Raw genomic sequence first — 15,736 nt, forward strand, 5'->3', positions numbered from 1 at the left:
TTAGTTCTGTTCAATTTCTCTACTGTGTGCTATCTAATTTAAGCCAAAAATAAGGGTAGAAGACAGCCAAAGGTGAGAAAAGCTAGGTAACAGGTGCTTGTCACGATAATTACTATATAAACACTGCCACAGGCGATAACGGTCATTTAGCATATTTAGAGGCGTAGGAAATCCTAATAACTGTATGTACAAGTGCAATGGACGTTTTAAGTTTTAAAACCGATGTTTTAATGCATTATTAAATAAACTTAGAAATATTAAAAAATATACATCCGGAGTAACCGAGTACCGATTTTAGTATTCAATACTCTGACGTTCGATCGAGTACCCGGTTAACCGGGTACTCGTTGACATCCTTACTTTATACATTTACCTTTATTTCATATGTGATATACACTTTACTTATTCCTATTTATCTGGGTATCATCATTGATGTACACCATGTGCTCGTCTCAGTTCGATTTACCGGGAAAAAAAGAAAGACAACTCCATTTCAAAAATTTTTTCTCTCTCTTTTTTTCTCTCCCAACCAAAAAAGACATCTAGCTACTAATGTGGATTTATAGTATTACGTAGTTTTAAAAAATACTCAACACTGACTGAAAGATTTAAACTGTTATCACCACCTGACCAAAAACGCCCAAATATACCTACATGTACATGTACAGCCGTCAGGGACTGAGCTGAAGGTCCATGAACATTACTCTCATACGTACGATGTAGAAATTTACGTGCGGTGTTGTTTTACTTCTGTGAAAATTTATGCGTTTAATTTTTACGGATTTATAAAACTCGTAAAAATTAGTAAAAATTAGCAGCACGTAAAAAATACCCGTTATACGGTACTTCACCTACATGAATATGATTTTACTTCCGTTGCAGATCCAAATTTTACATTAAAAATACTAAGTAATGCAGAAAAAAACATGTGTTTGTAATAATATTTCTTGAAATAAAAATTCTAAATTTCAAATTTCTAATTCACACCTGATAATTTTAGTATTAGTGTTTTAAGGAGGTTGGGACGTCCACAAATTAACCATCAGATATTCCCAAAATTTTCAGATACGATATGTTCAATTATAATCTATCATTTAGTAAAAAGATAAAATCCAAATATTTTAGAATGAAAATTTGAATAATTTGTGCTATATATCTTTACAAAGAGCTCTTCATAAAGTCTAAAAATCTATCCCTTCTAAACTTGGAAAAGATTACAAATACATATTAGTCATAGCAGCCCGACAGGTAACATGATATGGGGTATTAATTTCACACATCCCTGGTTTTTGCATCTTTTTTCTGACATTAAACAGACTGGATGGCCCATCAACAGATAAGGAACTGTGACATTTACAAGGTAATCACTTCAGGTCGATGATCAACACTAAACAAAGCCATGGAGAAAGTCTCCCAGATATCAAAGGTCAAGGGTCAAATCTCATTACAATAGCCAGACCTCCATGGTTCCTTTCTTCTACTTTTCGTGAGCTCTCTCTCTCTCTCTCTCTCTCTCTCTCTCTCTCTCTCTCTCTCTCTCTCTCTCTCTCTTTAGAGACATTTGGGGGTTTCTTTTGCTTTTTCCTGCTTCTTTTTTTTATTTGAACAGGGCATGAATGTGCATGTTTCAGAGTATCATCTTTTTTAGCTAATAACAGATTTTTCTCTCTCTCCTCTCTCTCTCCTTCTCTCTATCTCTTTCTCTCATCTTAAATTTTCAAGTCTAATTTTTATTCTAGATCATCCAAACAGCAATTATTAGTTTCAATGATCCCACATGTGCTAAACCATTCTTTCTCCAACCAGATGAAATGCACTGAGAGATAAATTAGTTCTTTCAGTAAATGTGCACTTTACCTAATAGAGGCTTGGCTTGACTTTGGGATATAGATCACGAGTCAGTCTCAAACAATAGACTGATGTTTATGTGTACTTAAGACTTCTCTCTTGCCATCCTGTTGCTGAGTAAGTTAGATCTAAGGGGCATGTCAGTATCCTCTTTATTGAAAAATCAGAAAAGTAATTCAAAGCCCGCACAGAGCGAGATCTTCTATTGTTGGAGATAATTTTGATCTGGTATTGTCTGGAAGCCTCAAGTCAGACCAATCATCTATGTATGTAAATACATTCCTTCCAATAAATAAAGTACAGAGGGAAATGTCTTGACGCTAGATCTTTTTTACCCCGGTAATGAGTCTGCCCATTGTGTAGCCGACTTATGTTGTCAACTTACAGATTGAAGAGCTAAGGATGTCTGTAAAATACTTAATGCCAATGAAAGTTTCACAGCAATATTGAATATTAAACCTGAAGGATGGGATATGATCTAATTGACCTTGTTGACCTTGAACACAATGAATGACCCTGAACTTAACTTCACATAAATTACACACTGAATATTTACCATGATTCAAAACATTCTTCTACAAGAAAAAATTGTAATAAGCGAAACACTCTTATACAAGAAAAATATTAACAAGCAAAACTTTACCTTTTCCTCCCTTTATGAAGTATTGTAGATTGCTTATTTTATGCGAGTAACTATTTCCGAAATATTCATACGTTTTGCATTGAATTACGAGTATATTAAATGCAAATGCTGAAATTTTATTCTAATTTTATCAATTCATTAAGTTTACATCTGTCTGATTAAAAAAAAGCAAGATTTTAAAATCCCCAAGATGTGCTTCTCCCGATTTTACATGGATATAATTCATTGCGTTTAATTAAGAATCTACTGTGTAACAGTATATGTAACCGTATATGTACCATATGTAACTGTATTGAGATAGGAGATGAATTTCATTATTTATTTCATTGTACAGATATAACAATTAAAGATAAGAGAGTTTTATACATACCTTCATACTTCTACACACAACCAAATGTTTACAAATTTCAACAACTCTTTAATACTAATAATAAAAAATTGTTGATTAATCTGTGTAAATTCATTAAAGTTATAATTGAGAGCGTTAGCTCTCTAGGTTAATTGCTAATCATACTTTTTTCCTTTTTCCTTTTTTTTCACTTTTGTATTGTCACTCCAATGCATGCAATGTATGTATTATATGTATTATTGTTCAATTCTTTTTGTGATTTTTCTCAACACTGTAATTTATGCAGTTCAGAGAATAAAGAAATTGTCATTGTCATTGTACCTATACACCAATCCAGAGGTAATCTGGACCCCTACCCTGAATTCTAAATAATTTATACAAACCATCTTATATGAATTAAAAAAACCCACTTTGGTTTCAATTGTATAGAGCCAGTACCCAGACGTAGATGAAAATCTTAAGATAATTATTTACATAACCTCAACATTAAAACTATGATCTGGCTTGTCTCTACGAGATTTGAATAGTCCATTTTAGCCTTGCTCAAGGCTCTTTGTATTTCTTGCTAATTGTGTTTCAGAAAATTAAATTCATGCTCTCTACCTGTTTTAAATGTTTGGAAGGTATTGAAGAAAGCACTAATTATAAAACATAGACTTGAGCAAGACTCAACTTCATTCTAAAAGCCTGCCCCCCCCCCCCCCCCTTAACTCTTGTACTATACCCCCATCCCCGAATTGTATATAAAATTTATCAACACAAGCCCCACATCTTAATTATCAAGTGTCATTTTCTGCTGCACTGCCTATTTTTCTTTCACCCCATGTCTAAATGCCATCGTATCATTCTGTTTATCCCCCCAGAGTCTGTATTCCTGTGATTAGTTTGTCTTTAATGGAATTAAATTTCCCTGTAAATGTCAAGTCTTAAAAGAGCCTGACAGTCCAATTCAATCCCACGGCCCAAGCAACACAGGGCAACTCTCACTAACAAGGCCATCAACATTGCCATTCCCACCACATTTCTCTCTCTCTCTCTCTCTCTCTCTCTCTCTCTCTCTCATTCGTTTCATATCACTGTTTTTTCCATTAATGTTCTATTGACTCTTATCTCTGTCTTTCTCTCTCCGATTTTACTACATGTATATTGGTATATCGTTTTTTCATCAAAACTGTATGCACGACTCTCCCTCTATCTCTTTCTCTCTGTCTCTCTTTTTTCTGGGTGTTGCTAAAACGCGGAACGGAAAACGGAACGGAAAGCGGAACGGAAGGGAAAACGGAAACTTTTATCTAATGTTATTTACCTCATAGATTTGTTAAGCATGCTAAAACGATATACTTTATGTACCTTTTTAGTTTTTTTTTGAAAGATTAGCAATATTAGATTATCTATTCAAGAATATTTATTTCCTCAAAATTAACAGTACATGCATTGACCACTATATTCTGTGCCAAAATATCCTCGATTCACTTTTTGCTGTATATATATATATACCTCAGGGTTCAAGCAATTCTCTTTTAGAAGCATTAAACATTCTCATTATTCTTTCTTTAAAACGTCCTCTCTAGCTTATCAGCTGGTATAAATACACGGCTAAAATAAAGAAGTCTACGGGGTTTTGCATTTCAACAGACCCAGATGATAGTGTTGAAAAATTGTGCAAGGTCTTCTGAGTGACTTCCAAATGGAGAAAAGATGTCAACATTTTCCATTATAAATCGTCCAAATGTGCTGCATGAATATTTTGGGATCGACAGACTATAGTCCCAATATATAATCGGAAAATCAAACCAGGCAACGTATAGAGCTCTCTATGCGGATCATATGTATATAGCTGCTGGAATAAACAACTGCTTAGTAATGCAAACATAAACAAAATTGCATTGCTAAAAATACTAGTTTCATAAATTACTAGTTTCACAAATCACCGGGTATTTTAATGTTTACTGTATTTTAATTTTTAATGTCGTCAGTCCTACGGTTTTTTTACTTCCATCTCAATGATACTGTATCGTCTGTATGATAAAATATCGTCTAGAACACCGAAAATTCAATTTTGATGTAAGTATATACATGTACATCATATTTGAAATATAAAAATACTCAAAACACGCATAAAACGCCTTCACTAACTGCGTACGTTACGGTGATATGCCAGCAATACCATATAAGAAAAATAAGTAAAAAGTTATAGCTAATTTGCTCGTTTAATCATGTTAATGTTTGACAATTCGTATACATTTGATTTTTCCGTTTCCATACTCAACTAAAGCCGAATGAATACGATGCTATAATTGATCGACATTCTTATGAATATTAATAAGATAACAACATGTTGATAATCATTCATTAGATATAAATAAAAGATACAAAGTAAATCGTTTCTGGCCAGTCTATACCCTTTTTAAGCGATAAACGTGATGATATTTTCCATTCCGTTCCGCTTTCCGTTCCGTTTTCCGTTCCGCATTTTAGCAACACCCTCTTTTTTCTTGGTATCAATTCTCATTCCATTAATAACATACAATAAAAATACTGCATATCCTCTTCTTAAATCTAAATAGACATCCAGTAATGCATAAAAACGTACCTCCAAATCATTACTACAGGCTTGAATTTATCATCATTGTTGCAATATTTGAAGAAATGCAAATTTATTCAAAGGTGTAATTAATGTAATCAAAAAATGCAATCTTGAGCACATGGCTATTTAATCCTACTAAAGGGATATCATAAAATTTATATTCCTCAGGCAAGTCTTTCCAAAGTTAGATAACTCTCGTACATCTGTATGTCTTGGCAACTATAACAGTAACATCTGAATTCTTCAATCTACATGATCTAACTACTGGTATTTCAAGTAGGACCTTAAAGTTAGTCTTTTAATTGTCATAAACCCAAGACTTATTTATTTGAAAAAAAAAAAAAGATCAAGGCCTATGGGTGGCAATGGTCACCTGGGAAACTCTATCACTATTAACTTTTAGTGACTTTTAAAAGTAAGAAGTCGTTATGTTCTTATCTTGATACTCACTGTATACAGGGCTATTTTTGTACAGTGTAATTTTCCCCCAATTAACCTTGCAACCATTTTAGCCCCATCTTGGATTTGCTCAGACACAGTTGTGTTTGAAGGGAGATAATTTGAGACATTGGAATTTTCCCAGTCTTAAATTCTCTCGCTATAAATGACGAGCGCGAATATTTCCTTGTATACAGTATGTATTTCTGCTGAGCAAGGATATCTTTCACACTATTCTGTTTCTGTAAACAAAATGACTTACCCACAACTTGAGGGCCTGACTCGGTAAAGGTAATTGGTATTCTGTAATAGATCTCATTCTTTTCTGCAACTGCTGAAACATTTTGTCTAAAATCCAAACTGGTCCATTCAATATTCAACTGTAAAAATTCAGTGTCATTTTCCAATTCTACAAAATAAAAATTGATGACATCAGGTTTGCTTAAAAGTACATGAAATTTTACAATAAGCTATTTTGAAATAAATTGACCTTATTTATAACTGTTTCTAAGAGCACTGAAACCACAATTTTATGTCCAAAAAAAAAATACATTAAGGTTTTATGCATTCCCTAAAGACATGCCTTACATAGAAAATATTACCAACCATTACATACTGGTTCCATTTACTTGCATATATAAATTTCAACAACAAAAATGTGAAAAAAGTAAGTTAATGGCCAAGGCCAGTAGGAATACAGAAAGAGTGTTTCACAATAGATTATAGATTGAGAACTTCCATCTTCCCTAATATGGGCAGAAATTAATTTTTTACACTGACAGATAAGGTGGTTATAACTCAAGGAAGATATTATAGGGGTAAAATTGATAATTCAATCACATAATATTTTGTTCAAAGTAACAGTCTGAAAAATCTCAAACTTCTTCAAATCTGAATGAATGAATTTCCTTCCTGAAAACTGATATCTCAAACTTGAGCATTCTTCTGTAATGAACGTAATTTTTAAAGAACAACCTTTCAGATGACACATAACAAAAGCACCCTTAATCTGCTAGACACTGCATGACCTCCGTTTTCCCCTCATCTGTCAACCTTCAGAAGTACAATCTCATTAAGGATTAAGTTACATTACTTGCTTTCAAAGCACACAGTTTTGTTTTTCAATCAACCCCCAAGGTTGCAGGCATTCAATGTGCAGGAATTTATGTGCACCGCTTTGACTTGCACATTTAGCAATGCTGTAATAGGATTAAATCTTTTTTTCCAAAGCTTCCATTTGAAAACTGTCAATATCAGCTGATAAGGCTGAACGAGCCAAACTTTATGGTGCTTGCACAGACATTGGATGGCCTAAACCAGGAACCAATGAAATTCAATAAGATGACTAGAGCCAGCAGTTCCTAGCTCTATCAGTCTTGTAATGTTGTTATGATCAATACATAAGCTCTCATTTGCATTATAATGGTTTTACTTGTTTCTTTATCGCGTTTTGAGGAGGTGGGATTTAAATAGAGACGCTATTAGAAGTTAAAATCTTCTTTTTTTAAAATAAGTATTTCACATCATATTCAAGCTGTTTAGTGCTGTCTTAATTTAATTCTACAGACTTCAAAACCCAGATATTTATTTGATATAATAAAAATATGCCCATGTAAGGAAACACATATAAAATTTCTGAAAAGTAGATTAAAAAAAATGTTTTTGACAATTCTTACCTCTATTACAAAAGAGTTCTCCAAACCTTTCATTAACCTCAAAAACAAAGCAAATTCAATGCAATTGAATCTTATTCTTCATGCATCCTTCAGGGAAAAAAACCCACCAATGAAAGTCAACTCCCTGATTAAGAATCTCTTTCCACTGCCTACATAACCTATAGAACTGGAGCTGCACCCATTCCCACATGAATTATACAGTCTGTGTACATGTAACCTTGAGCGTACACATTCTATGACATAAAGCAGAGCTCAGTAGATATTCTAATGATCCACCAAAGAATTCACAGTGCTGATTATTATCTTGTACATACATGGTGCAAACTTTCATCTCCCGTTTATCTTTCCCCTATTCCTGTTTTGTTTTTTTGTATTTTGGTCATGCATTTCTATAAAAACTTTGATCTAAAACACACACATACAATATGTTCATCATTAATTCATTGCCCAAAGTCTATCGCCATTGTATTGGGTGTTTATGTAAAAGTAATTGATGCCATTCTGAGATAAAATACCTCATTTCATTCTTGAATTTTTAAATTGGCATTCATGCAGTTCCCTTATTTACTGAGGGTCTAGTTTCTCTCGCCCCTTTAATAGAAAGAGCGACAAATTTATGTTTCCTCTGAGATAACACTGCCCCCTGTGACCCCAGGCTTACTCAACATTACCTTTAAACATAATTTTTCTCTGATCTACAGGTAAATCATTGATATCTATTATAAAATCAAACGCTACAAAGCTTTTAATGATCATAATAAGCTTCAGAATTGCATTTTTTTTTCAATTTAAAGACTGAACCTTCATTTGACCCTTGACCTTTGATTTGACTGATTTTCAGTAGCCATGAGTCAGACCAGCTTTATCTATTTCTACTTATATAAAGTGTTCAAGTTTATTTTTTTTAATCATTAAAAACAAATAACAAATCTTTATGAAAAAACTTGAATCCAAGAGAACATAACTGTCCTATGGCATTACTTTCCCATTTTATTGTCTATATATAGATGTACAGCCAAAATTTAAAAGGAGGCAGATTGTGATATGCATCATCTTCTTCCATATTTTAATCCAACAAACATTCAAAATACTAAATTTATTCTGAAACATACTAAAAAATTCTTTATTTCACTTTAAGTCTGATTCCTTTACCTTTGGAAATGTTTAATAGCTTTGAAATCTTTATGACTGTTTCTATGACAACAGCCCTGTTTCTGATGACAAGGTCCACATTAACATTGGCCTTGACCTTGGAGATGTACGGTCCCTCCACAAGAAACACACTTGCAGACTCTGCTGGGCAACATGGAAATAATGGGCAACTCTGCTGTTCCGAGCTACAACAGCAAGAAATATCAATTGAATAAAAATCTGCATATCTTCCCCATCCAACTTATCCATGTGAGAAAAATGATAACAAGATGTTTACAAATATACTGAACACAGGGTTTTTTGTCCTGTGTTTAATTAGTCCTATTTTAAATTCACCCATGTAGCATCAATGCGAGGGCAAACATAAATATAAAACCAGGGACAAAAATATTCCTTTTTCCTTCCTTTTCCTGTCCTTTTTCATAAACCTCAAATGAAGATTTTTACCTTGGACATTTAATGACATCTTGATTTTGGGTCCTCAGCTGTCCTGTGTTGTTCAGACATAGACATTCAGATCCCACTGATGCCAACTTATACCTGTAATATATACAAACAGAACTTAATACCAGGTATTTATATTAAAACAAGAAGAAAAATATACATGGCTTTTTATTTTCAAACAACTGTATGTTAAAGTACTTTCAAATCAAACATCACCCCCCCCCCCAAAAAAAATAATAATAATAAAAAAATAATTGAAAAAATTAACATAATGTCAGCTGTTTCTCTGAAAATCATTAATTACATTGTATAAGTTCATCATTCCCTTAATTGGTATTACATTTTTACAACAAAATTCAACAGATATGATATCAATTTAATAACAAAACAGTTCTAAAGACTGCACTGGATGATCAGAAATTAAATAGTGGCCAACAGTAGATAATCTAGCTATTAAAATCAAATTGACCTTGAACCATAGCAGATGACCTTGAACTTAACTTTATTGATCTCAGTAAGGTCACAAAGTACACAGTGTATCAAAAGACTTTTTGGACATATGTTGAAGACCTTTTCTGTTCAAAATGCAGAATTTTAAGTCAATACAATTTATATTTCAACCACTTTATTCAAATAGCAACAAGCACCATCAACCATAAATCATCAACTAAAAGTCTTAAGTGGTTTTCTTCATATCAACCATTTTGTTTTCCTTATGGGTTATTTATTATCATTCAACACCAAAGGGTTTGTAATCTGATGCAACTTATCACAGTTGGGGACAGTGAACAGATAATTTAGGTCAAGCAAAATTCCCAACCAGTTTTATTTTTCAAACAAATAGGTACTTTATAATGTTATGTTATTTTTGCACTTGCATGGCCTTGTATCCAAGTCCTTGATAAAGTATTCAGTGCACTGGCACTTTAATTTGATAATTATACCATAATAAAAGATTCGTAATTTTTTTTTAAACTTAGGTACTCTTTATTGATAAGTTCTTTCGTATTTGCTTGGCCTTGCTATTAAAAGTATTCAGTGCAAAAGGACTGTAAATCTGCTAAGACCCTTCATAAAAAGGTAATTTTTTTATTATGTACCAAGAGCCTTAAATTTGATGATTATACACCTTAACCTGCGGCTCCACAGAGTTCAATAACTATACAATGTTACATTGTACGTGATTCCACCACACATTATGGGTGCATGGCATCAAGGTTACTAAGCATAAAAAAAAATCATAAACAATTCAAGTTTTCTCTAAAAAAAAAAACCCCAAACCTTCTCCATTTTTGCTGCAATACCCGACTACCCTGTTTGCAATCGTGGACAAGTTTTAGTCTAAGAGCAGTTTCTCCACAAGTTCCCTATAATGTTGCCATGCTGTGATCCTCAAATACCCAGACTAATTACAGGGCCCCTGCTTGATCATCAAAGGCCCTTGATCTTGCAGACTCATTTTTCACCCTTGCAGACTTGTTTGCTTAGCAATTTTTCTAAAACCCAATTCAGATGACATCTCTTGGAGACTAATATGCGCAAATATTTCAAGTGAAGAATTAGCTTTTTTGATCCTTCTTCAAGTGTTTTGCAAGATTCCAATGTGCATAGAACAAATATTTTGATTGAGATTCATTTTTTATCCAAGATGAGAGGGGACAGTGTGTCGTCTTGAAGTCAATGTTTGTAAAAAGTCTTACCAGTTCTAGTTAAAATCAAATTCATAAAATATGTTTCATTATAAATTGAATTTAAAAATGAAATATTTTACCAATCAGCAAATTAAGTTTCCTTTCTGTTAGTTTTAAAAATAATCAAAATTCATACCATGCAGTATTTTGGCACTTTAATTTGTACCCATTTCCCTTAATCTTGTATTAACAACTGAATGCAAAGTAACAACCTAACAAATTTGTGTTAAGCCTAATTGCTTTCGTATAAGAAGCAAACATTGTAAAAAAAAAAAAAAAAAAAAAAACATTTGAAATCCTCCATGTTAAAAGGGCATGGTCACGATTTTGGTTAAATTCCATTGTGGTATTTTTTTTATTTACAATGCTTTATGAATGTATTTTTAATGATCAAGTGAAATTTGAGAGTCAGTCGTAGAGTTATGAGCAAGATACAAGGCTCACAAGTCTTTGTCATGTAAACAAGGCTTGTGCCCTGTTTTTGTTTACATAGGTTCAATACACCAATAAAATATCTTTTTCAAGCTGATTTGTCTATCCTCTTATTCATTTTAAGCATAAATAAACAGTTTCTAATGTTAAACACATTCATTTTAGGTCTAAAACTGGAATTTTCAATTCAACATTCAAAACGTAAACAAAAGCTTTGTTTACATAGCAAAGAATTGTAAGCTCTGTAACTCGCTTAAAACTCAATAAATGATACTCACATTTTGGTTGCCTATTAAAAATGTCTTAATGAAGCACTGTAAACATTAAAATCGGAAAAATAGTTTTTGACCAAGATCGTGACCATGCCCCTTTAAAGGTCAATACAAACTCCATAGAATAAGATGGACCATTTTTAAGAGATTATTTGTTGAGATAAAAATTAGAGCTATGAAAGAAAGTTTGATATCCCTCAGGGGACCCCTTTGTGGTTATATGTTAGATGATGTGACCTTGACATCTGTCAAATGACCTCAGAACAAGGTCATGACACATGCTCAGATCATGAGAGAAACTTTCTATCATGTATGATCATTTATCTCCACTTTACAAAGTTACCAAAAACAAAGATATGTGTTGATATGACCTTGACCTCATATCTAATTACAGATTCAAACTTAGGTCATGAGCAATCTTTATATCAAATGTTAAAGTTGGTGCTCCTTTTTCCAGAGGTTACTTTTTTCAATCAACTTGAAACAGAGGTGATATGGACAGACTGCAATGATGAATCCTGTGATAACCACTTTAAACTAAATTGTTTATGGAATATAATAAGTCTAACTAGTGAACTTTTTTTGAACTTTACTAGATATATATACTGTCCAATTATATACGGTGTTTTCAAATGACGTATGACTCTATGATCTTTCCTTTTGCAATGTACAAAATCTAGGACAATTTATAATTCTATAATTATTAAAGGCAGACGTACCGTAACCTTGAAATTTCCAGAATCTTCCAAAATTCTCCATCTTTTCAAATAACTTAAATATTTGACCCTAATTCACAAAGCCATCAATTTTCCATTGATTCATTTGAGACCATGCAATTTGTTTTGTTCTTCCACATGCACATAACTTTCGAAACCGATAGAACAGCAGTTACTCTGTAGAATTCAGACACTTGGGCTCTACATACTTGTTACTTGGTACAAGGCAATCCATAATATAAACAAAATAAAGTCAAAGGTTAATTTGAAAACTGAGTCAACCTGCTTAAAAAAGGGCTCTATAACTACCCGGCCTCAGCATGCTGTGTTTTCCATTTAAAATTGGAAATTTGATCTGGGCTAAATCGTTACAAAACGTGTCATCTCCATACAGCCCATTAAATCTGACAAAGGGAAAAAAGACACAGAACACGTTGAGCGTGGAATTGGCCATTCTGATTGAAGTGGTAGAGGCATATTATAACGTGTACTAAACTTTCGTACTTTAACAATGAACTAGTACAGTGTTTTAGCTACACAGGTTCTAACTTAAGAGTATAGAGTTAATAAAAATTGTACAGTACATTTGTACTTGGGACAAGTGTATTACAGTACTTACTTCATGTAATATACTCCAAAAGGTCACTATATCCTAAGTACATTAAAGTGCATGTCTAGCACAGTACTAACTACTAACATTGATAATTGATAGTGCACATAATTCAGTTCTAAAATTAACTTCATCCTTAGCCCTTATGCGGTATACTTAACAATGTGATTATGCTAATTATTTAACGCTATTTTCAAGTTAATTTATTCTGTCGCTAAGTTAGTGATTCACCCTGAAGTAAAAAAATACATATCAGGTATTTGGGTGGGAATATCTGAATGACAACGGAACACATTGTTGGGTTAACAGCGGTTGAATTTTTGACACTTTTAGACACTATCAGGTGACATCTCAATATGAATCTTTGTGACTCAGTGAAGTTTCATCAATAAATCTAGTAACTTGAAGTATGCAATTGTTACATATAAATTTCATTCTTTATATATATATTACATATTTTACACTATGGTGGGCAATATCTCAAAGGGATAAAAACATTCCTCAGTCAATCTGTTTATAATTCCTATTAACACTGAAACATTTTTTAAACTTTTCTAAATAATTGAATCACATTACTCACTTTAATTATAATTAATTATTAAACTTGACAATGTACTGACATTTTATCTTATTATATTTCTACATGTAAGTCATATTCCTGACTTTTAATATCTTTTATCATGACTTACAGAATCCTACTTCAAAATCAAATTATTTAGTGAATGTGTGATCAATTTTCCTTTTTTTCTTTATTGCCTTACCATTATGTTACTGATTTACCCCAATCCTTATCATTATTGCCTCTTCCTCAAACCATTCCCCCTAGATTATTTTACTATAAGTCAATTACAACAGAACTTCCAACAGTTGATGACCTTTCAACTCTAAGAATAATGCATCAAGTCTCAGATCAAAGTAGACAGAAAATCTCTTTGATCTCAGGTCCCAGCGAAATTAATTTCACTTCCACATAAATATATATATAGCCCAAGTATTGGGCGACATGCAATTATCCCTTCTGACAGAAGAATGCGACCCTTAATGCACGGTTCGTTCTGCTGACATTTTGTCTGGAACCGTTCAACAGCCCTGCACATTCCACACGTAATTTAGGTCTCCTCCGCGGATATCTGAATCAATGAGACAAAAATGTTGCGATATCCGAGATATTCGTAACAGTTACAACTTCAAGGTTGGTCCATGTTGTCCAATATACAGTCATGTGTACCCGGTACAGCGAGCATACCTGGCTAATTAATTTACACCGCATGACATTGAGGCTAAAGTTTTTTTGTAGAGGATTATTGTTTTCATTTTTAAACCAATCCTAGATTTTTTTTATAAACATGAAAGAAAATAATGCATGCATTTCATATCATCTTAATTTAAAAAGAAGGTGGGGTTTGGGATTTTTTTAATATACAAATTTGAAAAGTATATTTTCTTATTGGAAATTCATCAGTAGTTTTATCCATATCAGGCTGTTTTATGTATATGAATGAATCTAGACTACTTCTCAAAGAAGGATAACTCAATTCTTATCAATAAATTGATCATGCTTTGTAATATATATTCATAACATACATGTATGTATATTTCTTACTAATTGCCTATTTGTGATGAAACTTTTACAAATTCAAAGTCCTTTTTAAAACAAAATTCAAAAAATTTGTTCGTGAATAGATTCCTGAAAAACATTTGAATGAATTTGAATATCATGTCAAGTCCAGTTTCAAGATACAGAGGTTATTTGACTGAATGTGAAAGACTCACAAAAATTGACTGAATGTTAAAGACTCACAAAATTTGACTGAATGAGAAAGGTCCCTAAATTTGACTGAATGAGAAAGGTCCCTAAATTTGACTGTATGAGAAAACTCACCGTTCTTTGAGACAGGCTCGAGCACATTCCACTGCTCTGAAACTCGCACACTGGGAACTGTCAGAAATATGCTGCCTTGTGTTTCCAATGTCTGGTCCCTCGTCGATATTCTGAGAGTAACAACCTTGATGCCAGTACTGCTCTGTAAAGTGAAAGTAAAAGAATATTGAAATATTTCTCATCATGTCAAACCATGGTCAGATCCTGCATAACTTTTGCTCCTAAATGTGTTTGTTTAGATGAATAATTGTATGTGATATGTGACATCATGCAGTCACTCAGTTTTAAACTTTTTGAATTCTATGCACCTTCATGGAGTGGACTTATAAAGGCAGACAACACTGCCTGCTGTCTAAACTCTAATCCATTTATGTTTTTTAAAAATAAAATATTGTTTCTAAGATTAAATTGATTCTGCCCACTATTTTGTGACTGCACTTAACCAATAGTCATTGACTACATTTCTTATGTAAACTGTGATTGGATAATCAAAGGTTTCATCATTATTTAACCCCAAGCTGTGCTTTACTGGCATTGTGATAATAGTTGTATACAATTGAACCCACTGATTTGGCAAACGCAACAGTGGATGAAAATGTCAGTTCACAGAAGCTTAATATTACACAGAGCTCAGTTAAGGATCAGCAACATAATGCATAGGTCTACTTGTTATAAAGCTGGGTTAGGTCTATATTTGGGATGCATGAATTGATATTACTACAGGTAACCAGTGGTCAAAAAGATTGACATTTTGCTCTCTCTCTCTCTCTCTCTCTCTCTCTCTCTCGTGGGGTGGGGGTGTTTACCTGGCCAGGTGCACTTTATATATAAATGAACTTGTCAATAAGATCCTACACGTTTACTTACCTGACACGCTCACATCACAACTGGTGATTAAAGGATGAAAACAAATCAAGATTGCTATCAAAAGTTCACTTCCTCGAGCGTTCACCATTCTCCGCAAACTTCGACAACTTTCATCTTCTTCAGTTTTGT

At 33.0% G+C, this 15,736-nt stretch overlaps 1 protein-coding gene across 2 annotated transcripts in view; it reads right to left on the bottom strand.

The window, feature by feature from the left end:
• The window catches only part of LOC105329347 (polycystin-1-like protein 1), a 105,550-nt gene extending 89,814 nt beyond the window's left edge, over positions 1-15,736 (bottom strand). For both annotated transcript variants that reach the window (XM_066073920.1, XM_066073919.1), the window contains exons 1-5: positions 15,608-15,736; positions 14,741-14,882; positions 9,141-9,233; positions 8,694-8,878; positions 6,128-6,274 (exon numbers count right to left, since the gene is read on the bottom strand). In XM_066073920.1, the coding sequence (XP_065929992.1) occupies positions 6,128-6,274; positions 8,694-8,878; positions 9,141-9,233; positions 14,741-14,882; positions 15,608-15,695 (655 nt within the window). In that variant the 5' untranslated portion in view covers positions 15,696-15,736. The remainder of the gene's footprint in view (positions 1-6,127; positions 6,275-8,693; positions 8,879-9,140; positions 9,234-14,740; positions 14,883-15,607) is intronic.

Source organism: Magallana gigas, chromosome 10 (assembly GCF_963853765.1).
Source record: "Magallana gigas chromosome 10, xbMagGiga1.1, whole genome shotgun sequence".
Classification (NCBI taxonomy): domain Eukaryota; kingdom Metazoa; phylum Mollusca; class Bivalvia; order Ostreida; family Ostreidae; genus Magallana; species Magallana gigas.